General features: G+C 42.2%; 1 protein-coding gene across 3 annotated transcripts in view; it reads right to left on the reverse strand.

Moving 5' to 3' along the window:
* Positions 1-6006: 6006 nt before the first annotated feature.
* Positions 6007-25666, reverse strand: part of SLC41A3 (solute carrier family 41 member 3) — a 65138-nt gene continuing 45478 nt past the window's right edge. For all 3 annotated transcript variants that reach the window (XM_063426273.1, XM_063426274.1, XM_063426275.1), the window contains 6 exons: positions 22291-22437; positions 20557-20701; positions 19744-19823; positions 13903-14037; positions 12298-12446; positions 6007-7099 (listed from right to left, as the gene is read on the reverse strand). In XM_063426273.1, the coding sequence (XP_063282343.1) occupies positions 6935-7099; positions 12298-12446; positions 13903-14037; positions 19744-19823; positions 20557-20701; positions 22291-22437 (821 nt within the window). In that variant the 3' untranslated portion in view covers positions 6007-6934. The remainder of the gene's footprint in view (positions 7100-12297; positions 12447-13902; positions 14038-19743; positions 19824-20556; positions 20702-22290; positions 22438-25666) is intronic.

Consider the following 25666-nt stretch of genomic DNA (forward strand, 5'->3'; position numbering starts at 1 on the left):
GGAGGTAGCTGCATTATTCATCTGTTTTTTGTTTTCCTTCTTTCAATTTGGTTCAATTCTACCCTGCTTTAGTGTTTTACATCATTCCATATTGTAAGGACATTGGATTGCCTTCTTAAAACAAATGTAAATATATTAACTATTTCTGATTCAGATTTTGTTGAAGGTGCAGAAGCATACAATATGTGTTTTTATTATAAAAACAAAGTGTATTGCACTTTAACCTTTGATGCCTAGGACTTTTTCTTTTCTCGGTCTGTGACCGCGGGCCCGACACCAGGAGGGGGCCCGGCGGCTTTCCCTGGATGCCGCCGGACTCCCTCCAATCAGTCTGCCCAGCAGCGTGATTGAAGTCTCGCGAGCACCCAGAGCGTCACCATGGCAACACTCTGGGCGTTCGCGAGACTTTTATTACACTGTCTGCAGCTCTGCACCCGGCGGAGCTCAGACCGGAGCGTTAACCCACTGGACTACCAGGGATGTTTAAAGAAGGTAGGGCACAGAGTGCAAACAATGCCCCCCTCACCCCAATGTAACCCCTTCTCTGCCTGCCCCCCTCCCCCCACTGTAACCCCTTCTCTGCCTGCCCCCCTCCCCCCACTGTAACCCCTTCTCTGCCTACCCTCCCCACTGTAAACCCTTCTCTGCCTGCCTCCCTTCCCCCCACTGTAACCCCTTCTTTGCCTACCCTCCCAACTGTAACCTCTTCTCTGCCTCCCCCCCACGGTAACCCCTTCTCTGCCTCCCCTCCCCACTGTAACCCCTTCTCTGCCTCCCCTCACCACTGTAACCCCATCTCTGCCTGCCTCCCTCCCCCCACTGTAACCCCTTCTCTGCCTCCCCTCACCACTGTAACCCCATCTCTGCCTGCCTCCCTCCCCCACTGTAACCCCTTCTCTGCCTGCCCCCCTCCGTAACCCCTTCTCTGCCTACCCCCACTGTAACCCCTTCTTTTCTGCCTCTAAAACTGCCATGATATATCAAAACTATGCCTCTAAAACTGCCATGTTATGCCAATTTTATGCATCTAAAGCTGATTACCATGGTGTGCCAATTTTATGCATCTGACTGTTTGCCATGGTGTGCCAATTGTATGCTTCTGAAGCTGATTGCCATGATGTGCCAAGTTTATGCATCTAGAAGTGATTGCCATGATATGCCAAGTGTATGCATCTAAAGCTGATTGCCATGGTGTGCCAATTTTATGCATCTGACTGTTTGCCATGGTGTGCCAATTGAATGCTTCTGAAGCTGATTGCCATGATATGCCAAGTTTGTGCATCTAAAAGTGATTGCCATAGTGTGCCAAGTTTATGTATTTAAAGCTGCCATAATGTTCAAATTGTATGCCTCTAAAACGGATTGCCATGATGTATCAATTGTATGCATCTAAAGCGGATTTCCACGGTGTGCCAATTGTATGCATCTAAAGCGGATTGCTATAGTTTGCCAATTGTATGCCTCTGAAGCTGATTGCCATGGTGTTCACTTTTTAAAATGCGCATTAAAAGCAAGTGCGTGTCGAAAAATACAGTTTTGAAAAGTGGGTCTCGGCCCATAAAAGGTTGTGAAGCCCTGGTCTAGTAGATATCCAGTGTCTGAGAAAACACTGAAAAAAGTTTATGCATCTAAAGCTGATTGCCATAGTGTGCCAAGTTTATGTATTTAAAGCTGCCATGATGTTCCAATTGTATGCCTCTAAAACTGATTGCCATGATGTACCAATTTTATGCATCTAAAGCTGATTGCCATGGTATGCCAATTTTATGCATCTAAAGCGGATTTCCACGGTGTGCCAATTGTATGCATCTAAAGAGGCCATACTAGATTTAGTGTTAACAAATGGAGATTTGGTATCCGATATTACTGTAGGTGAAAGTTTAGGATCCAGTGATCATCAATCAGTGTGGTTTAATATAAGAACAGTGACTGAGTCACACCACACAAAAACAAAAGTTTTAGACTTTAGAAAAACAGACTTTTCTAAAATTAGAATATGTGTAAAGGAGTCATTATCAGACTGGAGCAATTTAAATGGCGTCCAAGAGAAATGGGATTATTTAAAAGTTGCACTACTGAAGGCAACAGAAAATTGCATTAGGCTTGTCAGTAAAAGCAAAAAATTCAAGAAACCACTGTGGTACTCCGCAGATGTGGCCAAAATAGTAAAAAACTAAAAGTTAGCATTTAGTAATTATAAAAAAACCCAGAGTGAGGAAGACAGAATGATCTATAAGATTAGGCAGAAAGAGGCTAAGCAAGTTAGAAGAGCTTCCAAATCACACACAGAAGAGAAAATAGCGCAGTCAGTAAAAAAGGAGGACAAAACTTTTTTTAGATACATAAATGAGAAAAGAAAAGTAAAACAAGGATTAGTCAGATTAAAAACAAAAGAAGGGGCGGAGCCTGACAAGCAAGCGAGTAAGACGTGCTCTGCTTGAGCTTCCGCCGATCGGAACACTCACAGCCTAAAATCTGGGGGTGAAACGCAGAAGGACCCACATACTGCGTCTGTATAGCTTGGGGAACCCAGCACACACCCGCAGACACCCTACTTGCCACCCAGAATGCCTGGGAACCGAGACGGCGGACTGGGGCCTACGGGACGGACGGGCTGGGAAGACGTCCGCTTCCCGCTCGCCACACCGGGCCGCAGGCACCAAGCATCCCCCCCCCTATGGACCGGGGGGGATATCCCGGTCCCCGCCACACGGAGCTGGCCCTGCTACACACCTGCAGTCGGAAGCTGACAGCCGACACCAACAGACTGGAGGTGAGGGCCTCCAAAATGGCGGACACAAGCGACTGCAAAACTCGTGGCATGCAGCAACAGTCTGTAACACCCATTCACATCCTTAAAGCGAGAGACTCCCTGGAGGAAATCTTTGACCGGTTCTGGGCTAAGTTAATGGCCTGCATGCGACCAGTCAGGGTCATATACACCCCCGACCCAAATAAAGCGCAAGCCTGCAGCACCAGGAGGCTTGGGAAACCTCTGAAGAGCTCGAAGGTGACCTATACCTCTGCAACTCCCATGAAACGCCCGCCAGGACAGAGGGCACAAAGGGGACAAACCCACAGGTACCGGCCACATAAGCGGAGGCCCGACCGATATAAGGCCCAACGCACCCGTCCGTCGGAAAAGATCCTGGACCTGAAAGGACCCCAGGCTCATGACCTGAAAGTACCAGCCCTCACACTGACCCAGGGCCGAGGAGGCACCATGCCTGCAAGGAGCTGCACAGCAGACCCACTGAACGCTCCCTTACCCAGCAGCGCACAGGGATCGGATGACCCACACACCGTGTTATGACTGGCTGGAAAACGCGGCTGCCGAATAGACATAGTAGGACTGACATGCTTACACTTTACCCAGGACTACTAACCTACTCATGTATTTTGTGTTTTCATACCATACACTACCCACCATCTACTGATGGAGTACAGCTAAAGCCATGTTCTGTGCCTTGCAAGTGCTAACTATGATTTCCTTTTTGTTACTTACAGTTTATATTGAGCTCTAATAATGTGCCTAGCATAGACTGCAAGCACTGATCTACCCAAGCCAGTGCACTGCTAAGATTTTTAGCCTTGCTTGTTAGGGCACTAACCATCAGGTTATCCTCTATTACATCCCTAGATACGTTGAACAAGCCTGTTCCCTATATGTTCAATATTAATAATTTATTTTAGAATTAGTGCTGATTCAGCGAATCGTTCAGCTTGTGATTTTAAACAGCACACAGACAAGATGTGCATCAGCTAAGCATGCGACCTCATAATATACTTCAATAATGCCAGCTGGTTTATGCTAAATGAATAACCTGCCTCCTTTATCTCTTAGCTGACATATCTGTTCCACTCTTGACTAATTTACAATAACATATAAAATGTGCAACGTTATAATAAACCACAGAAATGTCTCTAAATATGTTGACCATTATGCTTGCAATCGCTGTTGTGGCATTGCTTGTTGCTTTGTACTTTTCTTGCACAATAAAATAAAGAATTAAAAAAAAAAAAAAAAAAAAAAAAAGAAGGAAGGTATGTAGAAGAGGATAAAGGTTTAGCTGACTGCCTCAATTAATATTTTTGTTCGGTATTTACAGATGAAAATGAAGGAGAGGGACCTCAGTTAAGAAAAAGGATAAATGAGTTATTTATTACACGTGAGTTTACAGAGGAAGAGGTTCTATTTCAACTGTCAAAAGTAAAGACAAATAAGTCAATGGGACCTGATGGAATACACCTAAAGCTATTAAAAGAGCTTAGTGGTGTACTAGCAAAACCATTAACAGATTTATTTAACCAATCATTGATAACAGGAGTAGTCCCAGAAGATTGGAAGTTGGCGAATGTTGTGCCCATTCACAAGAAAGGTAATAGGGAAAAGTCGGGCAACTATAGGCCAGTAAGCCTTACTTCAGTAGTGGGGAAAGTGATGGAAACCATGTTAAAGGATAGGATTGTTGAACATCTAAAAACACATGGATTTCAAGATCAGAGACAACATGGGTTTACTTCAGGGAGATCATGCCAAACTAATCTTATTGATTTTTTTGATTGGGTAACTAAAATTATAGATCAGGGTGGTGCAGTAGACATTGCTTACCTAGATTTCAGTAAGGCTTTTGACACTGTTGCACATAGAAGGCTTATCAATAAACTGCAATCTTTAAGTTTGGATTCAAATATTGTTGAATGGGTGAGGCAGTGGCTGAGTGACAGGCAACAGAGGGTTGTAGTCAATGGAGTATATTCGAAGCTTGGGCTTGTCACCAGTGGGGTACCTCAGGGATCTGTACTTGGACCCATTCTCTTTAATATTTTTATTAGTGATATTGCAGAAGGTCTTGATGGTAAGGTATGTCTTTTTGCTGATGATACTAAGATATGTAACAGGGTTGATGTTCCAGGAGGGATAAGCCAAATGGCTAATGATTTAGGTAAACTAGAAAAATGGTCAGAGTTGTGGCAACTGACATTTAATGTGGATAAGTGCAAGATAATGCATCTTGGACGTAAAAACCCAAGGGCAGAGTACAGAATATTTGATAGAGTCCTTACCTCAACATCTGAGGAAAGGGATTGAGGGGTGATTATTTCTGATGACTTAAAGGTAGGCAGACAAGGTAATAGAGCAGCAGGAAATGCTAGCAGAATGCTTGGTTGTATATGGAGAGGTATTAGCAGAAGAAAGAGGGAAGTGCTCATGCCATTGTACAGAACACTGGTGAGACCTCACTTGTTGTATTGTACGCAGTACTGGAGACCGTATCTTCAGTAGGACATTGATACCTTAGAGAGCGTTCAGAGAAGGGCTACTAAACTGGTTCATGGATTGCAGGATAAAACTTACCAGGAAAGGTTAAAGGTTCTTAACATGTATAGCTTGGAGGAAAGACGAGACAGGGGGATATGAAAGAAACATTTAAATACATAAAGGGAATCAACACAGTAAAGGAGGAGACTATATTTAAAAGAAGAAAAACTACCACAACAAGAGGACATAGACTTAAATTAGAGGGACAAAGGTTTAAAAATAATATCAGGAAGTATTACTTTACTGAGAGGGTAGTGAATGCATGGAATAGCCTTCCAGCTGAAGTGGTAGAGGTTAACACAGTAAAGGAGTTTAAGCATGCGTGGGATAGGCATAAGGCTATCCTAACTATAAGATAAGGCCAGGGACTAATGAAAGTATTTAGAAAATTGGGCAGACTAGATGGGTCGAATGGTTCTTATCTGCCGTCACATTCTATGTTTCTATGTTTCTAAAGCGGATTGCTATAGTTTGCCGATTGTATGCCTCTAAAGTGGTTTGCCATGGTGTGCCAAATTATTGAGATCTTTACTTTTTGTAAAATGAAAAACGGTGGACATACTTTTCATTTCAGCATGCTAAAGTTATTTAGGAGTCCAGAGTGACCCTTTAAAAAAGTGCATAGTATAAAGTAGTCCACTCAATCTTGACAATCACACTTAAAATAAACTGCATTGTGTTGGTAATGGTACAGATCTCCATATTGGAAGTATGATTTTATTAAAACACAATTCATCCAAATATAAAAATAAATACACAACTTGCTTTACTTTTCTGCTTAGAATTTGTACTTGGATCCAAAACAAGATGGGTCTCTACGTATAGAGTAACACATTTTACTGCAGGATGGATTTATTTCCCCCTCCAATCCATATTGTCTATTTTTGCCCATCTCAACACGACTCCTTTTTGCAAAGTGTGAACGTTTTTGCGATTTTAAAATGTGCTCCCCGTTCCACTTCTGTGGTTCTTTCTTCACTAGGTTTGGGGTGAACAGTTAGAGTGGTGTGCCATGTAACGGAATGGCCAGTGAGTCGGTAAACAGGAGGCCAGTGTGTGAATAAGTCTCTATTGAGGTGGGAACAGTCCCCCCCCTTGTTCTGTGTGCTCTGTGGTTTATCCCATATTTACCTGCTGGCAGGCACTGTGAGGTTTTATCAAACCCATTAACTCCTTCACTACATATAGCTTTCCTGAGCAGAGAATGCATTACAAATGTTTAAAACAAACAAACCACAAAATAGTTTTTTCAAAATAATGAAACAATCCTGGCTCAAACTGTGTTTCTATTCCTGTGCACTGTAAACACTAAAGCCTTATTTCAGGGTCTTTTGGAGTAATTTTCTCATTCCAATACTTCATTTTAAACCAACAAAGTCTGATTAACATATACTTAAAAAAAAAAATTATAATAATTCTTAAATAAATGTGGTGCAGGTTTTTAAATATTAATCATAGGTATTTTTAACCAAATGGTTAGAGAAATGTAGTTGTTTTATAGAATACCTTTTTTCTTTCTTAAAATCATGGCGGGTTGTTAAATAGAGGGGGATGGGGGGGTTGAAACACACCTCTATAGTGTCATTCTGGTGCTAAAAACATATTGTTCTATCATCCTGTGATAAGGTAAACTATCCGGAAGCACAGTGCCAGGAACCCTGTCCCAAGGAGGTCCCCGAGGGCTGTGAGGTAAGGGATTGAGAAGTTGTCAGGATCGAGTTCTTTTCTCCATACGAACCGCACAATGAGGTCAGCAATATACAGCAGAATGGCAACCTGTAAAATGAATAAGCAACATACAATGTGAAATGAGCCATTATCAGTATTGTCTACAAAGCCAACCTATGGCTAATACTGTCTGTACTTAATATTTCATATACTGGTTTCCTGGCGGGTTTATGGTCTGTTGTGTTTTTTTGGTTTGTTAAAGTGAATTAGCCATTTCATTTAGGAGTATACTTAACAGAATATATTTAGATGGAACAGGAAAAATATAATGATACGTTTATGGTTTCATTAACTAGCATTTTGCCAGGTAAAAAAAAGTTAGTGTTGTTGAACGTTCTTGGAATTTAGTGCATTGACAAGGGAGCTGCACATTATAAACAAGCATAGTTGAATTGGAAACACTTTAACTCTACTGGTTTTATAGTATGTTCAGATCCTGTGTTAATTCTCATTCCTGATTTAATGAATAAACCCCTTTGTGTACAACTTATATGAATCCATGTAAAGAGCATTTTGTCTTAAGTTGTGTTCCAATTAGTCCTTGTATTTTCTGCAATGAAGAGGATAATTTACAGTCTATCCATCCCTTAACTATTTCACTTTCTATTGCAATGCAGAATTAAAGGGACACTGTAGGCGCCCAGACCACTTCAGCTTATTGACCCTGCAAGTGTAATTATTGAAGTTTTTATAAATGGTAATAATTACCTTTCAGGGTTAAGTCCTCCTCTAGTGGCTTTCTACTAGACAGCCACTAGAGGGACTTACGCGTTCTTAGATTACTTTTGGTCGTCTAAACGACGCTGGATGTCCTCACGCTATGCATGAGGACCTCCAGCGCCACCGGAAACCCCATAGGAAAGCATTGAATAATGCTCTTCTATGCGGAAGGGTCTAATGCGCGCGTGGCCATTGCCGCACATGCGCATTAGGTCTCCCCTGCCGGCAGACGTCGGCGGGGGAGGAGCATGAGCGGAGCCTGACCCAGCGCCGAGGGACATCGGCGTTGGATTCAGGTAAGTGACTGACGGGGTTTTAACCCCTTCAGCGACGCAGGAGGGAGGGGGGAGGGGGACACTCCAGGATTTTACAGTGCAAGGGAAAACTGGTTTGTTTTCCTGGTACTAGAGAATCCCTTTAAGCTAACCAATATAAAGGTGGAGTTAACTTTTTAAAACTTCCATCTATAGTAGAACAGCTTAGTATAATACCAGGTAAGACATTATTTATTTAAACAAACTCTCAACATGTTTTGTATCATGGAAACATAGCTGCAACAACAAAAAAATAAAATATTAGCATGTACTGGATAATTTCAGAAAATACATTTCAGAGGTAGATCACTAAAAATGCTATTCTCTTGAAAAAGCAAGCGCCTCCTTTTATACATTTAAATATGTGTGTATTTTAGTGTTTCAAAACATACTCCAATGTACACTACTGATAGCTTTCTATAATTTTATTTAAAAATTTAGTCCTCTATCCCATAGTTTGGTTAGTGGGCCTCTGCCTTTTGCACTATAAATAATTAAATACACATATATGGTTTCTTGCCTTTTTCCAGAGCCGAGACTTCCACTGCTGACCTGTCTACCTCCTGTGACATCTTCCAATCCAAAAATTGTCATAGAGGAGCACTGGCGAGTACTGCACACACCCAATGCCTCTCATGGAAAAACATTGAATCCACTGCTTTCCTGTGAACTGCAATGCCAAGTGACTGCATTTTACTCAGTCAGTGCAGTGGTAGTGCCTCTAGTGGCTGTCAGTTTGACTGCCACAAATAGTGTGCCTAACCCATCAAGCTAGACTTTAAGGTTTTTGTAAAATGGCAATATTTTAACTTGGAGGGTTAAAAGTACATGTCCACTGTATTGAGATGAAGTGGTCTAGGAGACTTTAGTAGTGCTATAAAAATAATTTTCCAGCCTCTCCCCTTTACATTTTACCTATTATCCAATGCCAAGACTGCAGCTGCTCCACCTTCTGGTAAATCATCATTTGTGGTTTTTCATACTGTGCATGATGATGCTGAAGACAGCCACTAGAGACATATTCTCTAGTAAATTTCTCCGAAATAACAATGCTTAAATTGCCAGAGAAAAGGCAGCATATGAGTCTTAACTAAATGTAAGATTACGGGGAACCCTGTATCCTTTCTATACAGGCTTGAAAATAATCTATTGGAATAATATAGAAAATAATTCTATTTTTTGCACAGTGTTTTAAATGTCGAATTTCTTATCTCTTGCTCTGTTAAGGGACCACTAAAGTAAAACATTGCAGTTTTATAGAAATCTCAATGTTCACATTGCATGGTTTAATACACCTTCTTCCTGACAGCCACTAGAAGTGCTTTCTCTTCCAGAACAGGTGAAGCTCTGTCCTGGAGTCAATTAAGAAATGTTGCACGTGCGTATCTTCAATCCATTGCTTCTCTATGAAAAGCACCGGATTGGAGGAGACCGTGGAAGATGTCAGCAGGCATGCTGATGCATTCGGTGGCTGCAGCAGAGGGGTGCCAGCACTGGAAACAAGGAAAGTCATCTTTATTTAACTTATTTATTTTTTTAGCAGAGGGGGGGTGGACAGAAGGGAACCAATAGGTTTCCTTGAAAAGATTGCTAGAGCCTAGTGTAGTCTCCTTAGTGTGTGTGTGTGTGTGTGACTAAAGTTCAATTAACAGCAGGAGGCAAAAAATTCTAAAATAAACATATTGTGCTGTAAGATTTGATTAAAAACTAATCTTTTTTTTTTTTTTTTACCATGGAGGCTGTGTAAGTTCAAGCAAGGGGAGGTGTGATAAGGGCTACAGAAACAGCAGTGACTCAACTCTTAAATGGAAGAAAACAGAGCAGTGAGACCGCAGGGGCATTATCTAAACACCAAAACAGTTTTATTAAGCGGTTATTTTGGTGCTTAGAGTATCCCTTGAAATGAGGTAACTGAGCATGAGTTTAAATGGACACTATAGTCACCTGAACAACTTTAGCTTAATGAATTAATTTTGGTGTATAGAACATGCCCCTGCAGCCTCACTGCTCAATCCTCTGCCATTTAGGAGTTAAATCCCTTTGTTTATGAACCCTAGTCACACCTCCCTGCATGTGACTTGCACAGCCTTCCATAAACACTTCCTGTAAAGAGAGCCCTATTTAGGCTTTCTTTATTACAAGTTCTGTTTAATTAAGATTGTCTTATCCCCTGCTATGTTAATAGCTTGCTAGACCCTGCAAGAGCCTCCTGTATGTGATTAAAGTTCAATTTAGAGATCGAGATACAATTATTTAAGGTAAATTACATCTGTTTGAAAGTGAAACCAGTTTTTTTTTCATGCAGGCTCTGTCAATCATAGCCAGGGGAGGTGTGGCTAGGGCTGCATAAACAGAAACAAAGTGATTTAACTCCTAAATGACAGTGAATTGAGCAGTGAAATTGCAGGGAAATGATCTATACACTAAAACTGCTTTATTTAGCTAAAGTAATTTAGGTGACTATAGTGTTCCTTTAAGGAATATATACAGCCAGGGCCAGATTAAGAGCCCAGTGGGCCTGGTGCTGACAATTATGATGGGGCCTAATTACAGAATCTTATCGACCAAAAACACTAAAAACAGTCATACCTTTCAAGCGTCATGTATCTGATGGAGTTGGTGCTGGATGGGGGGCACTTGTGGATACAGACATGGGGCACCGGGAGACATGGGGGCACTGGGAGACATGGGGACACAGACATTTGGGGACACCGGGAGACATGGGGTCACAGACACTAGGGACACAGACACTGGGAGACATGGGGACACAGACACTGGGGAAACTAAGACACTAGGGACACAGAGACATGGGAACACAGACACTGTGAGACTAGGGAACACTGGGAGACTAGGGAACACTGGGAGACTAGGGGACACAGACACTAGGGGACACTGAGACACTGGCTCAGAGGCATGGGGACACAGACACTTGGGAACACTGGGAGACATGTTGGCACTTGTGGACATAGACATGGGGACTATGGGAGTCATTTGGGGACACAGAGATACTTGGGGACACTGAGAGACATGGGGACACTGAGAGACATGGGGACACTGTGAGACATGGGGACAATGTGTCTCTAGTGTCTCCGTGTCCCAATGTGTCTCTCTGTCTCACAGTGTCCCCATGTTTCCCAGTGTCCCTTATGTGTCCCCTAGTGTCTGTGCCCCCATGTATCCCCTAGTGTCTGTGCCCCCATGTGTCCCCTAGTGTCTGTGCACCCCATGTGTCTGTGCCCCCATGTATCCCCTAGTGTCTGTGCCCCCATGTGTCCCCTAGTGTCTGTGCACCCCATGTGTCCCCTAGTGTCTGTGCACCCCATGTGTCTGTGCACCCCATGTGTCCCCTAGTGTAAGTGTATCCTTCACTTACCTGAGCTGTAGTCTGTCTCCGCAGACTGGGAGCTGCTGTCTGGACTCTCTGTGCTGTGTAGCTGCTCCCCTGCGGATCAGTGAGTAGAGAGAGGCAGGGATATGCTGTAACTTCCTATCCCTGCCTCTCTCCATACACAGCGACCCCTAATGGCTGGTGCTGGTATTGCAGAGTAATCTCCGTTTATACTGAGAAACATATTTGTATTGCCGGTATTACTGCAATACCGTCACGGCCAGGCAGCCTCAAATACCAGTCAGGTGGCAAACCTAAGAGTAGTGTGTCCCCCTCCCCCCCTAACTTTTATGCATTAGATAATGTATTTATAACTTGGGGTTGTTTGCAGCTGAAATTGCCACTTTTATGCTGAAATCACTATTTCAGCACTACCTTTCTCAAGTTCACAGTGACAACTAGTGTGGTTTTAATTTATGCATCCACTCTCTCTTTCTTATATTACTAAACAAGGTTTGTGGACACGTATTTGGTTTTGGTGTGGTTTCCTCTCCCAAAATGATGTTTACTCACTGAACTAGACTTAGTGGAGAATTACAAGGCACTGCAACATTTAGGCCAAAATAGCAGAGCTGGATTTTTTTTGGGGGGGGTACAATTAGGTTATTTGCTATGCACAGTTCAGTATATAACCCTTACAGAATACACAATATTGTTTTGCCAAAGAGTGATCTGCTCCAAAATAGGAAGATGCATGTGCAAACTCTGCAACAACTGTAGACACAAGCACATTCTAACCACGAGAACTTTAGATAGGAGAGAGGTTCCGCGGCCATGAATTATCATATAAAAATGTGTGCAGTCCTTCGTTTAAATAGTGTTACCTGCAGCAGGGCAGCAGCCAAATATAGTGTCACAAACAGTGGAGTGAGAGAGATGTGCCCTCCCTGTAAGAAGTAGATTGTGTAGAGGAAGAGCAGGTGCCCAGGGACCACCAACAAGAATAATACTCTAGCAGATTTCGAATTGACACCTGTAAAAAGAATAATAATGGGGAAAAAATATCACAATGCTTAATTCACTCTGTATACTTAAAACTTTGCTTAAATGCAGATATTGTTACAGTAATGTTCAATTCTTTCAGTGTACAAAACAATACAGAAACAATATCGGCCTTTAAAACAGATCAACTAGAGTAAGTTGATCTGGGGTTAATTGTGGTCAGAGGAAACCGCCTACAAGATGCTAACAACTGTAACTCCCACAATTCTTAGCCAGGTGTGCATTACACAGAATACAGTTGGAAACAGCCTAAAGTTATTATTCCAATTATTTCATGATGTGCTGCACACTTAAAAAAGGAGACTCTATGTTGTATCATGCAACTTTGTGTTGCATTTCTCTTGATTGTGCTGGAATTTCAGGGAAATTCCAACGTTTCCTGCAGACAGAATTTCAGAAAAAAAATCTGAAAAATTGACCAGCAACAAATCTGCTATAAATCACAGCCAGGCGTTAGGTGGTGGGGCCTGGATGAATATTTACAATCTGTCTGTAAATTACATGTTTTAAATCACAAGTCCTAAAGCTTGGCCTCCATTTGTCAGATTATATACTCAGAATTTTACTGCCAGTTAAAGGACACTATAGTGTTAGGAATACAAACCTGTATTACTAATGGTATAGTGCCCTAGTCACCGTCAGCCAGCTCTGCAAGGGTTAAAGGAGGTATACTTCATTAAGAAAAAAATATGGGACAAACTCATCCCTATAGGATCCTTCAGCCATGTACATGCCCCGTTGGTCGGCAGTGTTTGAAAACGAACAGTCTCTGTGGTCTTCCCTGTTTCTGTGCAGGAAGTGAAGCAGGGAAGACGATAGAGACAAACTGTCAGTTATAAAGGGACGAGTTTTTCATATTTTCTTTACATGCACTTCATTAAAAAATATTTCCTATCAATACTTAATGAAAGGATTATTAGATTAAGACATTTGTCCTTTAATGGCCTAAGATTAACAACCTTGTTCTGGAACACAAGATTCCTGCTCAGAGTTAGCATGTTCTTTAGGGTTGGTGGGATTTTAACTTTTTGTTCAATACTTGCAGATACAGTGTCTTAAAATTAAGAATCAAAAAGTAACTGCTCATTGTACATGTAATTACAAACACGGCAAAACTGTAATGACATAGCTTATCCAACAAGTGCTAATAAGGCACAACTTTCCATGATGTTACTTACTAGAAGAGGTTGGAACAAAATTATCTCAAGCTTGATAAAATAACTGATAAGCTTATCCACTACTTATTAAATTATTAAAGTTTGAAAAGGACACAATCCAACCCAACACGCACTACTGCAAAAGTCATGACTCTGACATCAGGATTTGAGGACTGCATTAGACGTTCTGTTAAAAAACATACAAACAGCTCTGCAATGCAAGTGGAATTCTTTTTGACACAGTTTACACTGCTTCAGGAAGTGTTTTACCTGCAGAGAAAAAGGTGGTATACGGGTCCGGCCAGTGTTGCTTCATTCGGTGCGGTAACACACCAGGCACACTCCAGAAGTGAAGGAAGGTTGAGATTCGGCTAGCCTGTATGGCAACCAGGTTACCAGCAACACCTGACCACCCAGAAACCAGAAAGAGTGTTAATCTCAGATTAAGCATATGGAGGTAACAAAAAAGGAGCATATTCACTTAAAGGGGAATTTATTATTTTCCTAACAGGGCTATTTTGATTCAAATGTGCAACTCCATATTCAGTGTTCCACAATTACTGACTTAGCCTCACGATGAAACTAGATTTTAAAAAAAAGAAAGAAACACTGTTCACTGTACTACCAAAATCATAATCTTCGATAAATCAACACACATATCACATCATTTTGAACTGAAAGGGACACACACACAAATCTAAATATTTATAAAAAAAATACATATATTAACATTCATAAAGTGCCCATATATTTTGCAATGCTGCATATTTTATACTATGCTCTCAGAAGGGGTTGGCTTATTGTGGTAAAGAACACTGTTACACTGACCAACCACAACATTAAAAGCACTGACATGTGAAGTGAATAACATGTATTATATTATTGCAACCACCTGTCAAAGGGTGGGATATATTATAGGCAGGAAGTGAACAGTAAGTTCTTGAATTTCATGTGTAGGAAGTAGGTAAAATGGGCAAGTACAAAGTTATTTGACAAGGGCCAACTAATGATGGCTAGGACTGGGTCATAGTGTCTCCAAAACGTCAAGCTTTGTGGGGAGTTCCCGGCATGCAGTGGTTAATACCTACCAAAAATACAGTGCAACAACTGGTGAACTGCCATCAGGGTCATGGGTGCCCAAGGCTCTTTGATGCACGCGGGGAGCAAAGGCTAGCCTGTCTGGTCCGATCACAAAGAAGAGTTATTGTGCATAACAGCTAAGCAGCCACATACACAACCAATTGTCCATGATGACCCTTGTTCAGTGCCTTCAATGGGGGCATGGGTTTCAGAACTGGACCGTGGAGCAATGCAAGGTGGTTGCTTTCACTGCTGAATTACGTTATCTTTTAGATAAGGTGGATGGCCCAGTGCTTGTGTGTCATTTACCTAGGTAGGAGATAGCAACAGGAGGCACTATGGGAAGAATGCTGGCCAGCGTATGTGGTGATACGCTCTGGGCTATGTTCTGCAGGAAAACCTTGGGGCTAGCCAATCATATGGATGTTACTTCGACACATACCTTCTACCTAGAGATTGTTGCACGTTGTATACACCCCTTATTCACACTGACAGTGGCCTTCAGCAGGATAATGCAGCCTGCCACACTGCAAAAATCGTTTAGGAATGGTTTGAGGAACATGAGAGAGTTCAAGGTGTGGCCTTGGCCTCCAAATTTCCTAGATCTCTATCCAACTGAGCATCTGTGAGATGTGCTGGAACAACAAATTCGATCCATGAAGGCCCCACCTCCCAACTTACAGGACTTAAAGGGACTCTCCAGTGCCAGGAAAACATATTCGTTTTCCTGGCCCTACAGTGTTACTCTCCCTCCCATCCCCCATCCCAAGTTGTTGAAGGGGTTAAAACAACCCTTCAGTGACTTACCGGAGTCCAGCGCCGATGTTCCTCGGCGCTGGGTAAGGCTCCGCCTACTCTCCTCCCCCGCCGATGTCAGCTGGCGGGGGAGACCTAATGCGCATGTGCGGAAATGGCCGCGCACACGCATTAGACCTCCACATAGGAAAGCATTATTTCATGCTTTCCTATGGGCATTTAGGCGACGCTGGAGGTCCTCACATAGCGTGAGGCAGTGGTGTATCCTGGTTTTGTGCTGCCCTAGGCAGGACAAAATTCAGGCGCCCCCCCCCCCCCCGTGCAACCCCCACCCAACCCTTCCCCCCGCGCCACCCCCACCCAACCCTTCCCCCCGCCCCGCATTCTAAATACACACACACATTCACAAACAGATACGCATACACTAGCATACAGAAACACACACACTAACAGACACACTCACACTCAGTAACAGACAAACACACTCACTAACAGACAAACACACTCACTAACAGACACACACTCACTCACTAGCAGACACAAACTAGCAGACACACACACTCACTAACATACACACACACTCACAGGCAAACACACACACTCAGACACACACACTAACAGACACACACACTCACAGAAACACACTAACAGACACACACACACACACATTAACAGACACACAGACTAACAGACACACACACTAACAGACACACAGACTAACAGACACTCACACTAACAGACACTCACACTAACAGACACTCACACTAACAGACACTCACACTAACAGACACTCACACTAGCAGACACTCACACTAACAGACAGACACACACTAACAGACACACACACTAACAGACACACACACTAACAGACACACACACTAACAGACACTCACACTAACAGACACACACACTAACAGACAGACTAACAGACACACACACTAACAGACACAGACACACACTAACAGACAGACTAACAGACACTCACACTAACAGACACTCACACTAACAGACACTCACACTAACAGACACAGACACACACTAACAGACAGACTAACAGACACACCCACTAACAGACAGACACACACACTAACAGACACAGACACACACACTAACAGACACAGACACACACACTAACAGACACACACACACTAACAGACACTCACACTAACAGACACTCACACTAACAGACACTCACACTAACAGACACTCACACTAACAGACACACACACTAACAGACAGACTAACAGACACACACACTAACAGACACAGACACACACACTAACAGACACACACATTAACACATTTTTTAAAATTTATTTAAGCAACCCCCCCCAGCCTCCTTACCTTTGGGAATGCTGGGGAGGGGGGGGGGGGTTTCTGCAGAGGTGTGTTTCCCTGGTGGTCCAGTGGCTGCTGGGCTGGTTGCAGGGCCGTATTAGCCGCAAGGCAAACAAGGCATTTTCCAGGGGGCGGCAAAAAACGCCACCCCCAAATGCCCAGGGCAAATGCCTTGTTAGCCTCGCGGCTAACAGACATGCTGGGCTGGTTGCAGGGCGGGCGGCACAGCCGGCGAGGGAGCACTTCCTCTGAGCTCTCTGCTCAGCTCCCTCGCGCGCCGCCCGCAGAGTGAGACTGGAAGGCGGAGCCGGAATATGATGTCATATTCCGGCTCCCAGCCTCACTCTGCGGCGCGCGAGGGAGCTGAGCAGACAGCTCAGAGGAAGTGCTCCCTCGCCGGCTGCGCCGCCCGCCCTGCAACCAGCCCAGCATGTCTGTTAGCCGCGAGGCTAACAAGGCATTTGCCCTGGGCATTTGGGGGCGGCGTTTTTTGCCGCCCCCTGGAAAATGCCGCCCAAGGCAAATGCCTTGTTTGCCTCGCGGCTAATACGCCCCTGGCGTGAGGACGTCCAGCGTCGTATAACACACTTTTCGAGTTCTAAGAACATGGAAGTCCCTCTAATGGCTATCTGATAGACAGCCACTAGAGGAGGACTTAACCCTGCAAGGGAATTATTGCAGTTTGTAAAAATTGCAATAATTACACTTGCAGGGTTAAGGGTGGTGGGAGTTGGCACCCAGACCACTCCAATGGGCAGAAGTGGTCTGGGTGCCTGGAGTGTCCCTTTAAAGGTTCTGCTGCTAAGGTCCTGCCAGATACCAAAGGACCTATTCAGAGGTCTTGTGGAGTCCATGCCTCGACGCATCAGAGCTGTTATGGCAGCACAAAGGGAATCTACAGGGCATTAGGCAGGTGGTTTTAATGTTGTGGCTGATCAGTTTATATATGCATACTATTTAGCAGAAGAGATTAGTAAAATATTCATCCTCTATACCAGAAATAAAATAAATAATTGGTTTTCTACATGTGTGGGCGTGAGCAAAATACATGTCTCCTTCTCTTCACATCAATACACACGCATGTGTGCAGTCTTCTCATTAGACAAGGTTATATGTATAAAAATAAAAAAAAATAAACTTGCAGGATATTTATTTAAGTGAGAATTCAAAGTGAATGTACACATTAAGGCCAAAGTAGACACACTGGAAGCATAGTTGACTTGCATAATTTTTCTAGCTAGGCTACTTTGACCTTAAGTTAGAGATTCACTTACACATCACTTTGAATTCTCACATCAGTAAATTTACAAAAACTAAAGCTGGATTAAAACAAAATGAGTTTGTTCTATGCCTACAAAACACTATTTAAATTAGGGTTAACCAGCAAGCACACTTTTAAACAAATATACAAACCAAAATAAAGGATGGAACATGTTTAAAAGTATGTAACAAACATTTATAAACTTGTCAGATTGCATTATTGGACACACCTCTCAGCTAGGGAGGTTTCTTCACCCCCTTCTCAGTTTCAGACCAGTTCACTAATGACAGACTCAGGGCATCATTGTACAGCAGCAGGAGAGATAAGCCTGACACTGGAGCCTACTCTGCATGATTACACTAATAAGACTCTCTCACTTCTCCCCCTGTCAGGATGTTGCAAGGTGAGCATATCTTTAAACTGCACATGTGTAAATCTGTCAGACATACCCAATTCAAAGCATTCCAAGGGATAGGACACTTATTGGTAAGATCAGTGTCCCACCTGGAGTGTGTGTGGAAAGCATACGAAAGAACTAGCAGGTAAACATGAAATAAGATCATATATACCTGCTTTTTTAAGCTAAAGCTTTTGAATGAGAGGGTTGTCTCATAGTGATTCATGTCCCTTTAATTTCAACAAAAGAAAAAAAAAGGGAATTATTATTTCCCACAACCTATAGGTGGAGACAAAGTACATGCTTTGCGGTTAGGATTTATGAATTGCATACTTTTAGACAATGCTTCACAGCCTCTATTAAGACTAAGACTGATTAAAGGACCACTCTAGTGCCAGGAAAGCATACTCGTTTTCCTGGCACTAGAGTGCCCTGAGGGTGCCCCCACCCTCAGGGACCCCCTCCCGCCCGGCTCTGGAAAGGGGAAAGGGGTTAAATCTTACCTTTTTCCAGCGCTGGGCGGAGAGATCTCCTCCTGCTCTCCTCCTCCGATCCTCCTCTTCTCCTCCCCGTCGGCTGAATGCGCACGCGCGGCAAGAGCTGCGCGCGCATTCAGACGGTCACATAGGAAAGCATTCATAATGCTTTCCTATGGACGCTGGCGTGCTCTCACTGTGAAAATCACAGTGAGAAGCACGCAAGCGCCTCTAGCGGCTGTCAATGAGACAGCCACTAGAGGACATAGGGGGAAGGCTTAACCCATTCATAAACATAGAAGTTTCTCTGAAACTGCTATGTTTATGAAAAAATGGGTTAACCCTAGAAGGACCTGGCACCCAGACCACCTCATTAAGCTGAAGTGGTCTGGGTGCCTAGAGTGGTCCTTTAAGCTCACCCTAAAATTCATCAGAGAAGTTACTTCTAGCTCTCTGTGTAATGCATGTTGGGGATCAGCCAATATAAATAGGCAGAAGAAGGAAAGATAAGGCATTCTTTACAAACATGGCTATGATGATGTGAAATGAGGAAATCTGATTGAGTCAATTTAATTTTGCCATTTATGATTTTGGGATGAGATGAAAATTGTATTGTATTTTGGGTATGCTGGTGTTTTCTCCTCAGGATCAACCAGTGCAGAAAACATTGCATTCAATTGAGTTTTTTTTTTATCTAGTTAGCTTATTTTTCAACTAAAATTCTAATTCTGCCTTAATATTTAAAAGTTATTATGTAAAGATAAAGTGAGGATACAAAGATATATAAAGATACAAAGGCGCACCATTAATAACCGGTGTAAATACAGCCATTCCTTCAAATTTGGGGTCTGTAACAGTCTTGTCCAGAATCAGGCCACCAGTGCTAAACATAAATAAAATAAAATATATGATATGTAAATATAATGTGCATAAAATACAGAGTACAAGAGAGACTAGAGAGTACAAGATAAAAAGCTAACTGAGCAAAAGCCCAGTAGAAATTCAGTTCATTTAGAAATATCTTTGTCCTCAATCCGTTCCAGTAATTAAAGGAGCTGCAGGTCAAAATTAATCAAATGATTATAAAAGATTAATATTACTAAGCGAGTTCTAATACTTATAGAAGCAAAACATAATTAACACTAGGAGGCTCCAATAATTATAGGAGTTTCAGATCAATAACATCCACCAAACCCTAATGAATTACATTTGTAGGTCAACACAAAACACACACCTAACTGCTATGTCAAGTGTCCACATTTACTACAATAAGGACTCATAATATGGACTTTGCCATTGAGGTAAGAATCTTGTAAAATATAAGGCGATTTGCATTAAAAATTCAAATAGTGACTGCTACGGTTGTTATGGTGTACCTCTAGCACAAGAGCCTAGCAAGTATATATGTGTTTTTTTCTTTGCATAAAAACTACCCATCATACCGCTTCAGAAGGTGGTCAAAATGAAAATGATGTTAAAGGAAATATGCAAAACACGGAATTATATATAACAAAAAACATTATGACTGTTCCACAATCAATGAGACTGGGGTACTGTCCAATAGTGTACAGATATTTTTCCTGAAGGAGGTGCTCTAACACCACAGTTCTCATTACCTGCTTATAGACATGGCCACAATTACAGGCTGCCAGCCAGATTTCAGAACCTCGGCAATGGATGGGCTTTGTTTGGCTATTATCACCCACAGTGGGATCAAGATAATGAAGATGGCACAGATAGCAGGGGATAAGTACTGATAATCTAAAAAACACACACACAAAAAAAATAAAACAGAGAGTGGCATTAATACTTTTCCTGGCGATTAACAAGACTAATCATAGCAGGAGTGGAATGAAAATTTAGACCTTGGTGATGTCCCATTTGGCTAGTATTGTCTTTAGTACAATGATTAGAGCCCAAGCCCAGCTAGGAACCCAAAATTGCTTGTTCTTGCCGGAGAGAGTCTTGTAGCCAGAGTTACTCAGTAGGCACCAGTTCTACTTCTAGGGCACCATTTACATTCTTCTTATGCTCTTAAAAACTATGCTCATTATCGACAACTGTCATGTTTATGACATTATATTATTTATTTACCTCAATAAACACTGTTTACATGTTTTAGTGAAAATAAATAAATGTGTGTAAATAAATGTGCCAGTATATTTAAAAAAACAAAAAAAAAAAAAACTGAACAAACACATTTATATCAAGTATAATAGTATAGTCGTGGGGGCTGCCATCTTGACATCATGCTTCCATATTTCCAAGAATTGTGGCAGCAGGAAATTATGGAATATTAAAGAATCAGCACAGATTTGCAATTTTTTTTACCTTTGGAGCATGGTATTTCAGTAAATCAAAATTTTAAAATAAATGTGCATGTTTAACATAAAGCAAATATAAAAAAAGAGTTTTGCTAAATTTGTTAAGTGCATATAAATAAGCCTTAATCGCATATGGGTTTCTCTTTTTGACACTTGGGCCTACATTTGGTTCCTCCCAACTGAAATTCCCCAAATGTTTTGCTATTTAAACCCAAACACAAATAAATATTTACTACAGAAAAATTAAAGAAAAGAAAAATAGAATATTAGAGGAATGTCCATGTCACATTAATTTTCAAATTACTCAAGTGGTAACCATGTATGCACTTGAAAACTACTGTCATACAGAAACCAACACCAGAGCATAAAAAAAGCGTTTGACAAGAAACCTTCTGAGAAAAGGCACATTTATTCCTAGGATTTTTCCCAGAACAATATCACTGCCTCCTTGTGGATTTTGGACATGTACACCTTCTTTAAAGGGCCAGCAAATACCTTTCTTTCTGCAGGGACTTCCACTTGGATAGATTATTCTGTAGCAATAGGTATGTTCAGTGTCACTGATGTAAAACTAGCACATTTTAGAACAGATTCTGTCTGATGCATGAAGCCTCTTTTGCATTATATATGCACACACACATACAATTCATTAAATACACTTTTGTTATTATTTAATCGGACTCCCACATTAAAATTAATGTAGGACTCACCGATATTGGGGTACAGTGGCGTAGTGGTGAACTTAACACTATATGGCCATATGATCGAACTGATACCCCAAATTTGTTTACTTAGATGTTCTTCTGTAAAACTGAAAACTGTATTTGTGTGTGTGCACTGTTCCTTGATCTGTATTTTGTATACATTTTGGTCTCTACAGCAACACCACTTCTGAGAAATGCATGTTCCGGGTCTACCCCCAATTCCCTTATTTATTTATTTTTTAATGCATGGAGTCTCATGATATTTAAAAAGTATAACTGGTTTGGTGCAGTGTTAAATCTGTTCAATATATATGCAACATACCTCTATAGGAATACAGAGTGCTGCTAATTCCTGCCAGCAGTGAAAGAGTGATCAAATCTCCGAGACTGGCTGCTATTGGAGTTGCAACGTTGTCTGGGTTTACCCCAACCTTTCTTGATACAATGATGACACAAATCATAACTATTCCTAAAAGAGGGGAGGAAAAGATATTAAGGATTAATGTGTCGTCCTATTACCCTGGCCAATAATTGATCAGATGCTGATTTTGGTAAGTGTTTTTATCTGTATGTCATCATGTACAAAATAGTGTAGGTCACTTTTTGACATCAGTGAGTATGCCTGTCTGTGTGCTGTATGTCACGGAGCTTTTATGTCAGTAGCTATATGTATCTAACACAGTGACAAATAAAACAAAATAAAGGGGAAAGAATGGAGAAGGGGAAATTGAAGGGAGCTGGGAAATTACAAAAAAAATATAGCGAGGGGAAGTAAATACATGAACAATGGAGAAAAAAATAAAAACAGGATTAATAAAACATAAACATTATAAATAAAATACAGAGGGAAGGACTGATAACAAAATGATCAAATAAGAATCATATGATGGAGGACTACCTAATCTCTAAGGGAATCATAATATCTTCTTTTTAAATTGGTTTTGCTCCTTTTATACGTTTGGAAAAACAAAATATACCCACTACAAGTTGTCTATAACCATTAAAGAGTAGAGATAATATAATACATACATTTAAACAATAATATTGTTAAATAGGAAGGAAATATTTTGACATAAAAAAGCAACACAAAGAAACATTATGATAAACAATTCCCAGATTTTACTACTAACTTGACATAAAGTCATGATTTTATTAAAGACACTTAGGCGAGTATTATGCATAACTCTTTCTTTATTCCCTCAGCAGCAAAGATAGAGGAATATAAATATTATCAAAAATGAAAGAAAAAACTGTATAGGTACACAGGCAACCAATCACATAACAGAGGAAGTGACTATAAAAGGCCTGTGTCTCCCACAATCCCCCTCTTTCTTGCGAACACTGAAGACCAGGGAACATGAACGATATCCCACTTGGCAAGAACAGGAAACAGGAACAAATCGGCAACTTCAAGCTAAAAAGAGAGAGAGAAATATGGTAATAATCAAACTCCAAACTGAAGACTTACCAAACAGACTGTCGGTTGCTAATCAGGAAAATTGAAGCCTGTAATATATAAAAAAAAGTATGATTAATATAAATCGTATCCAACCAACAAACATCAATGAGTAAGCATAGCTACCATACACATTACACATTACACATTAAATAGACCAGATTGCAACATACCTGACAAATCCAATAGCATCTCACCCCGTAACCCCACACCGGGAGGTTGGGTGGGAATAATACTCGCCTCCGTGTCTTTAATAAAATCATGACTTTACGTCATGTTAATAGTAAAATCTGGGAATTTTATTAAAGACACGGAGGCTCATATTATGCAAGTTTAAAGCTGCGCTACTACATGAGATGTGATGTGTTCAATTGGTCTGAAATAGAAGTTGTGGAAGGTCGATTCCCGAGACCAATCCGCCGCTCGCATAATGTCCTCTAGACGACAGCCGACTGCAGAAGCCTTTGAAGCCATAGCACCACGTACAGAATGAGGCGTGAAAATAGAAGTGTCTATTCCCGCCGAAGATAAGAGCCAGCGTACCCAACGTGCCAGAGTCGGGGTCGATACAGGTCGATAAGGCGATCGAAAAGAAATGAATAATGGATGTAAATCTAACAAACGAAGAGACTGCGTAGCCTCCAAATAAGCCTTTAGACAATCCACTGGACAGAGTGCCGGACTCTCCGAGAATCTAGGGTACACAAACGACTTGGATGCCGACTTAGTCCTCCTGGATATGTTGAAAGAAACCCCTTCGGGAGTAAAAGTAATGGCGTCCCAATCAAGGGCTCTGACGTCAGACACTCTCTTACACAAAATCAAACAGAGTAACATCACTAGCTTAGAGGACAAATGTTTAAGTGTCAGTTCCTGGTTAGGGTACCAGGACGATAGAAACTGTAACATCACATTGACATCCCAGAAGGCAGAGTAACGAGTCCTAGGCGGTCGAGCGAGGAGAATACCCTTGAGAAGGCGACATACGAAAGGATGTCTACCGACGGGTGAACCATCCAAACCACCATGTCCAGCTGAGATAGCTGAGCGGAAAAGGTTGATAGTGCGGTACGCCTTACCCGAATCGAACAGGAGAGTGAGGAACTCCAGGTCCATAACGAACCGTCCCCTCAACCCGTCCAGGCTGTGAAACACTGAAGCGTGCAAGTGCCAATCTCCCGAGTCTCTCAAATGTCTCGAATTCCAATCCGCCCCCGAGTTGTCCAGACCCGGGATGTGCTCTGCCATCACTGAGACGTTGTTGTATAGACAAAATTGCCAAAAGTCTTTCGCCAATAGAGCCAGCATTCTGGATTTGGTTCCCCCTAGGTGATTTATATAACGGACTGCCGACACATTGTCCATCTTGAGGAGAACGCAGCAATTCGCCCGACCTGGGGTAAGGCTGCGATTCGCGAAGGCCCCTGCTAAGAGTTCTAGACAGTTGATGTGCAAGGATCTCTCTATCATCTGCCTCCTGTGGAAACGTTGCCACAACGAGCCCCCCAGCCGTGTAAGCTGGCATCGGACTCTATCACCACGTCCGGAACGGAGACGAAAATGGCCCTTCCATTCCAAGCCTCCATGTGTGCCAACCACCACACCAGTTCGTCCCCGGATTCCTCGTCCACGCGTATCCGGGATTCGTAGGAATGACCTGATCTGAGGTGCGATCCCTTTAGCCGTTGGAGGGCTCGGTAGTGCAATGGACCCGGAAAGATCGCTTGAATGGAGGCTGCCAGTAGACCGATAATCCTTGCTAATTGTCTGACGGACAAATCCGAGACTCTTCTGGATGACTTTCATCTTGGATTCTGGTAGGTATAGGAATTGTTGAACGGAATCCACTTTGAAACCCAAGAATTTCATTGATTGGGCTGGGGTCAGGACTGACTTGTCCCAGTTGATCATGAATCCCAGGTTTTGGAGCAGGTTGATCGTCCATTCCACATGGAGCTGTAGTTGTTTCCTGGACTGGGACATGATTAGAATGTCGTCCAAGTAAATAATCAGGCGTACTCCACATGTACGCAGGAAGGTCACCACCGGTCTCATGATCTTGGTGAAGCACCAAGGAGCTGAGGAGAGACCGAACGGTAGGCATGTAAAACGCCACCGCCTCCCGTGCCAGGTGAAGTGGAGGTAGTCCCTGTGCTCCACCGCGATGGGTATTGTAAAATACGCATCCTTCAGATCTAGCTTGGCCAACCAATCCGACAGGCAGAGGAGGTCTCTGAGGCAA

Source organism: Pelobates fuscus, chromosome 7 (genome assembly GCF_036172605.1).
Source record: "Pelobates fuscus isolate aPelFus1 chromosome 7, aPelFus1.pri, whole genome shotgun sequence".
Taxonomy (NCBI): Eukaryota; Metazoa; Chordata; class Amphibia; order Anura; family Pelobatidae; genus Pelobates; species Pelobates fuscus.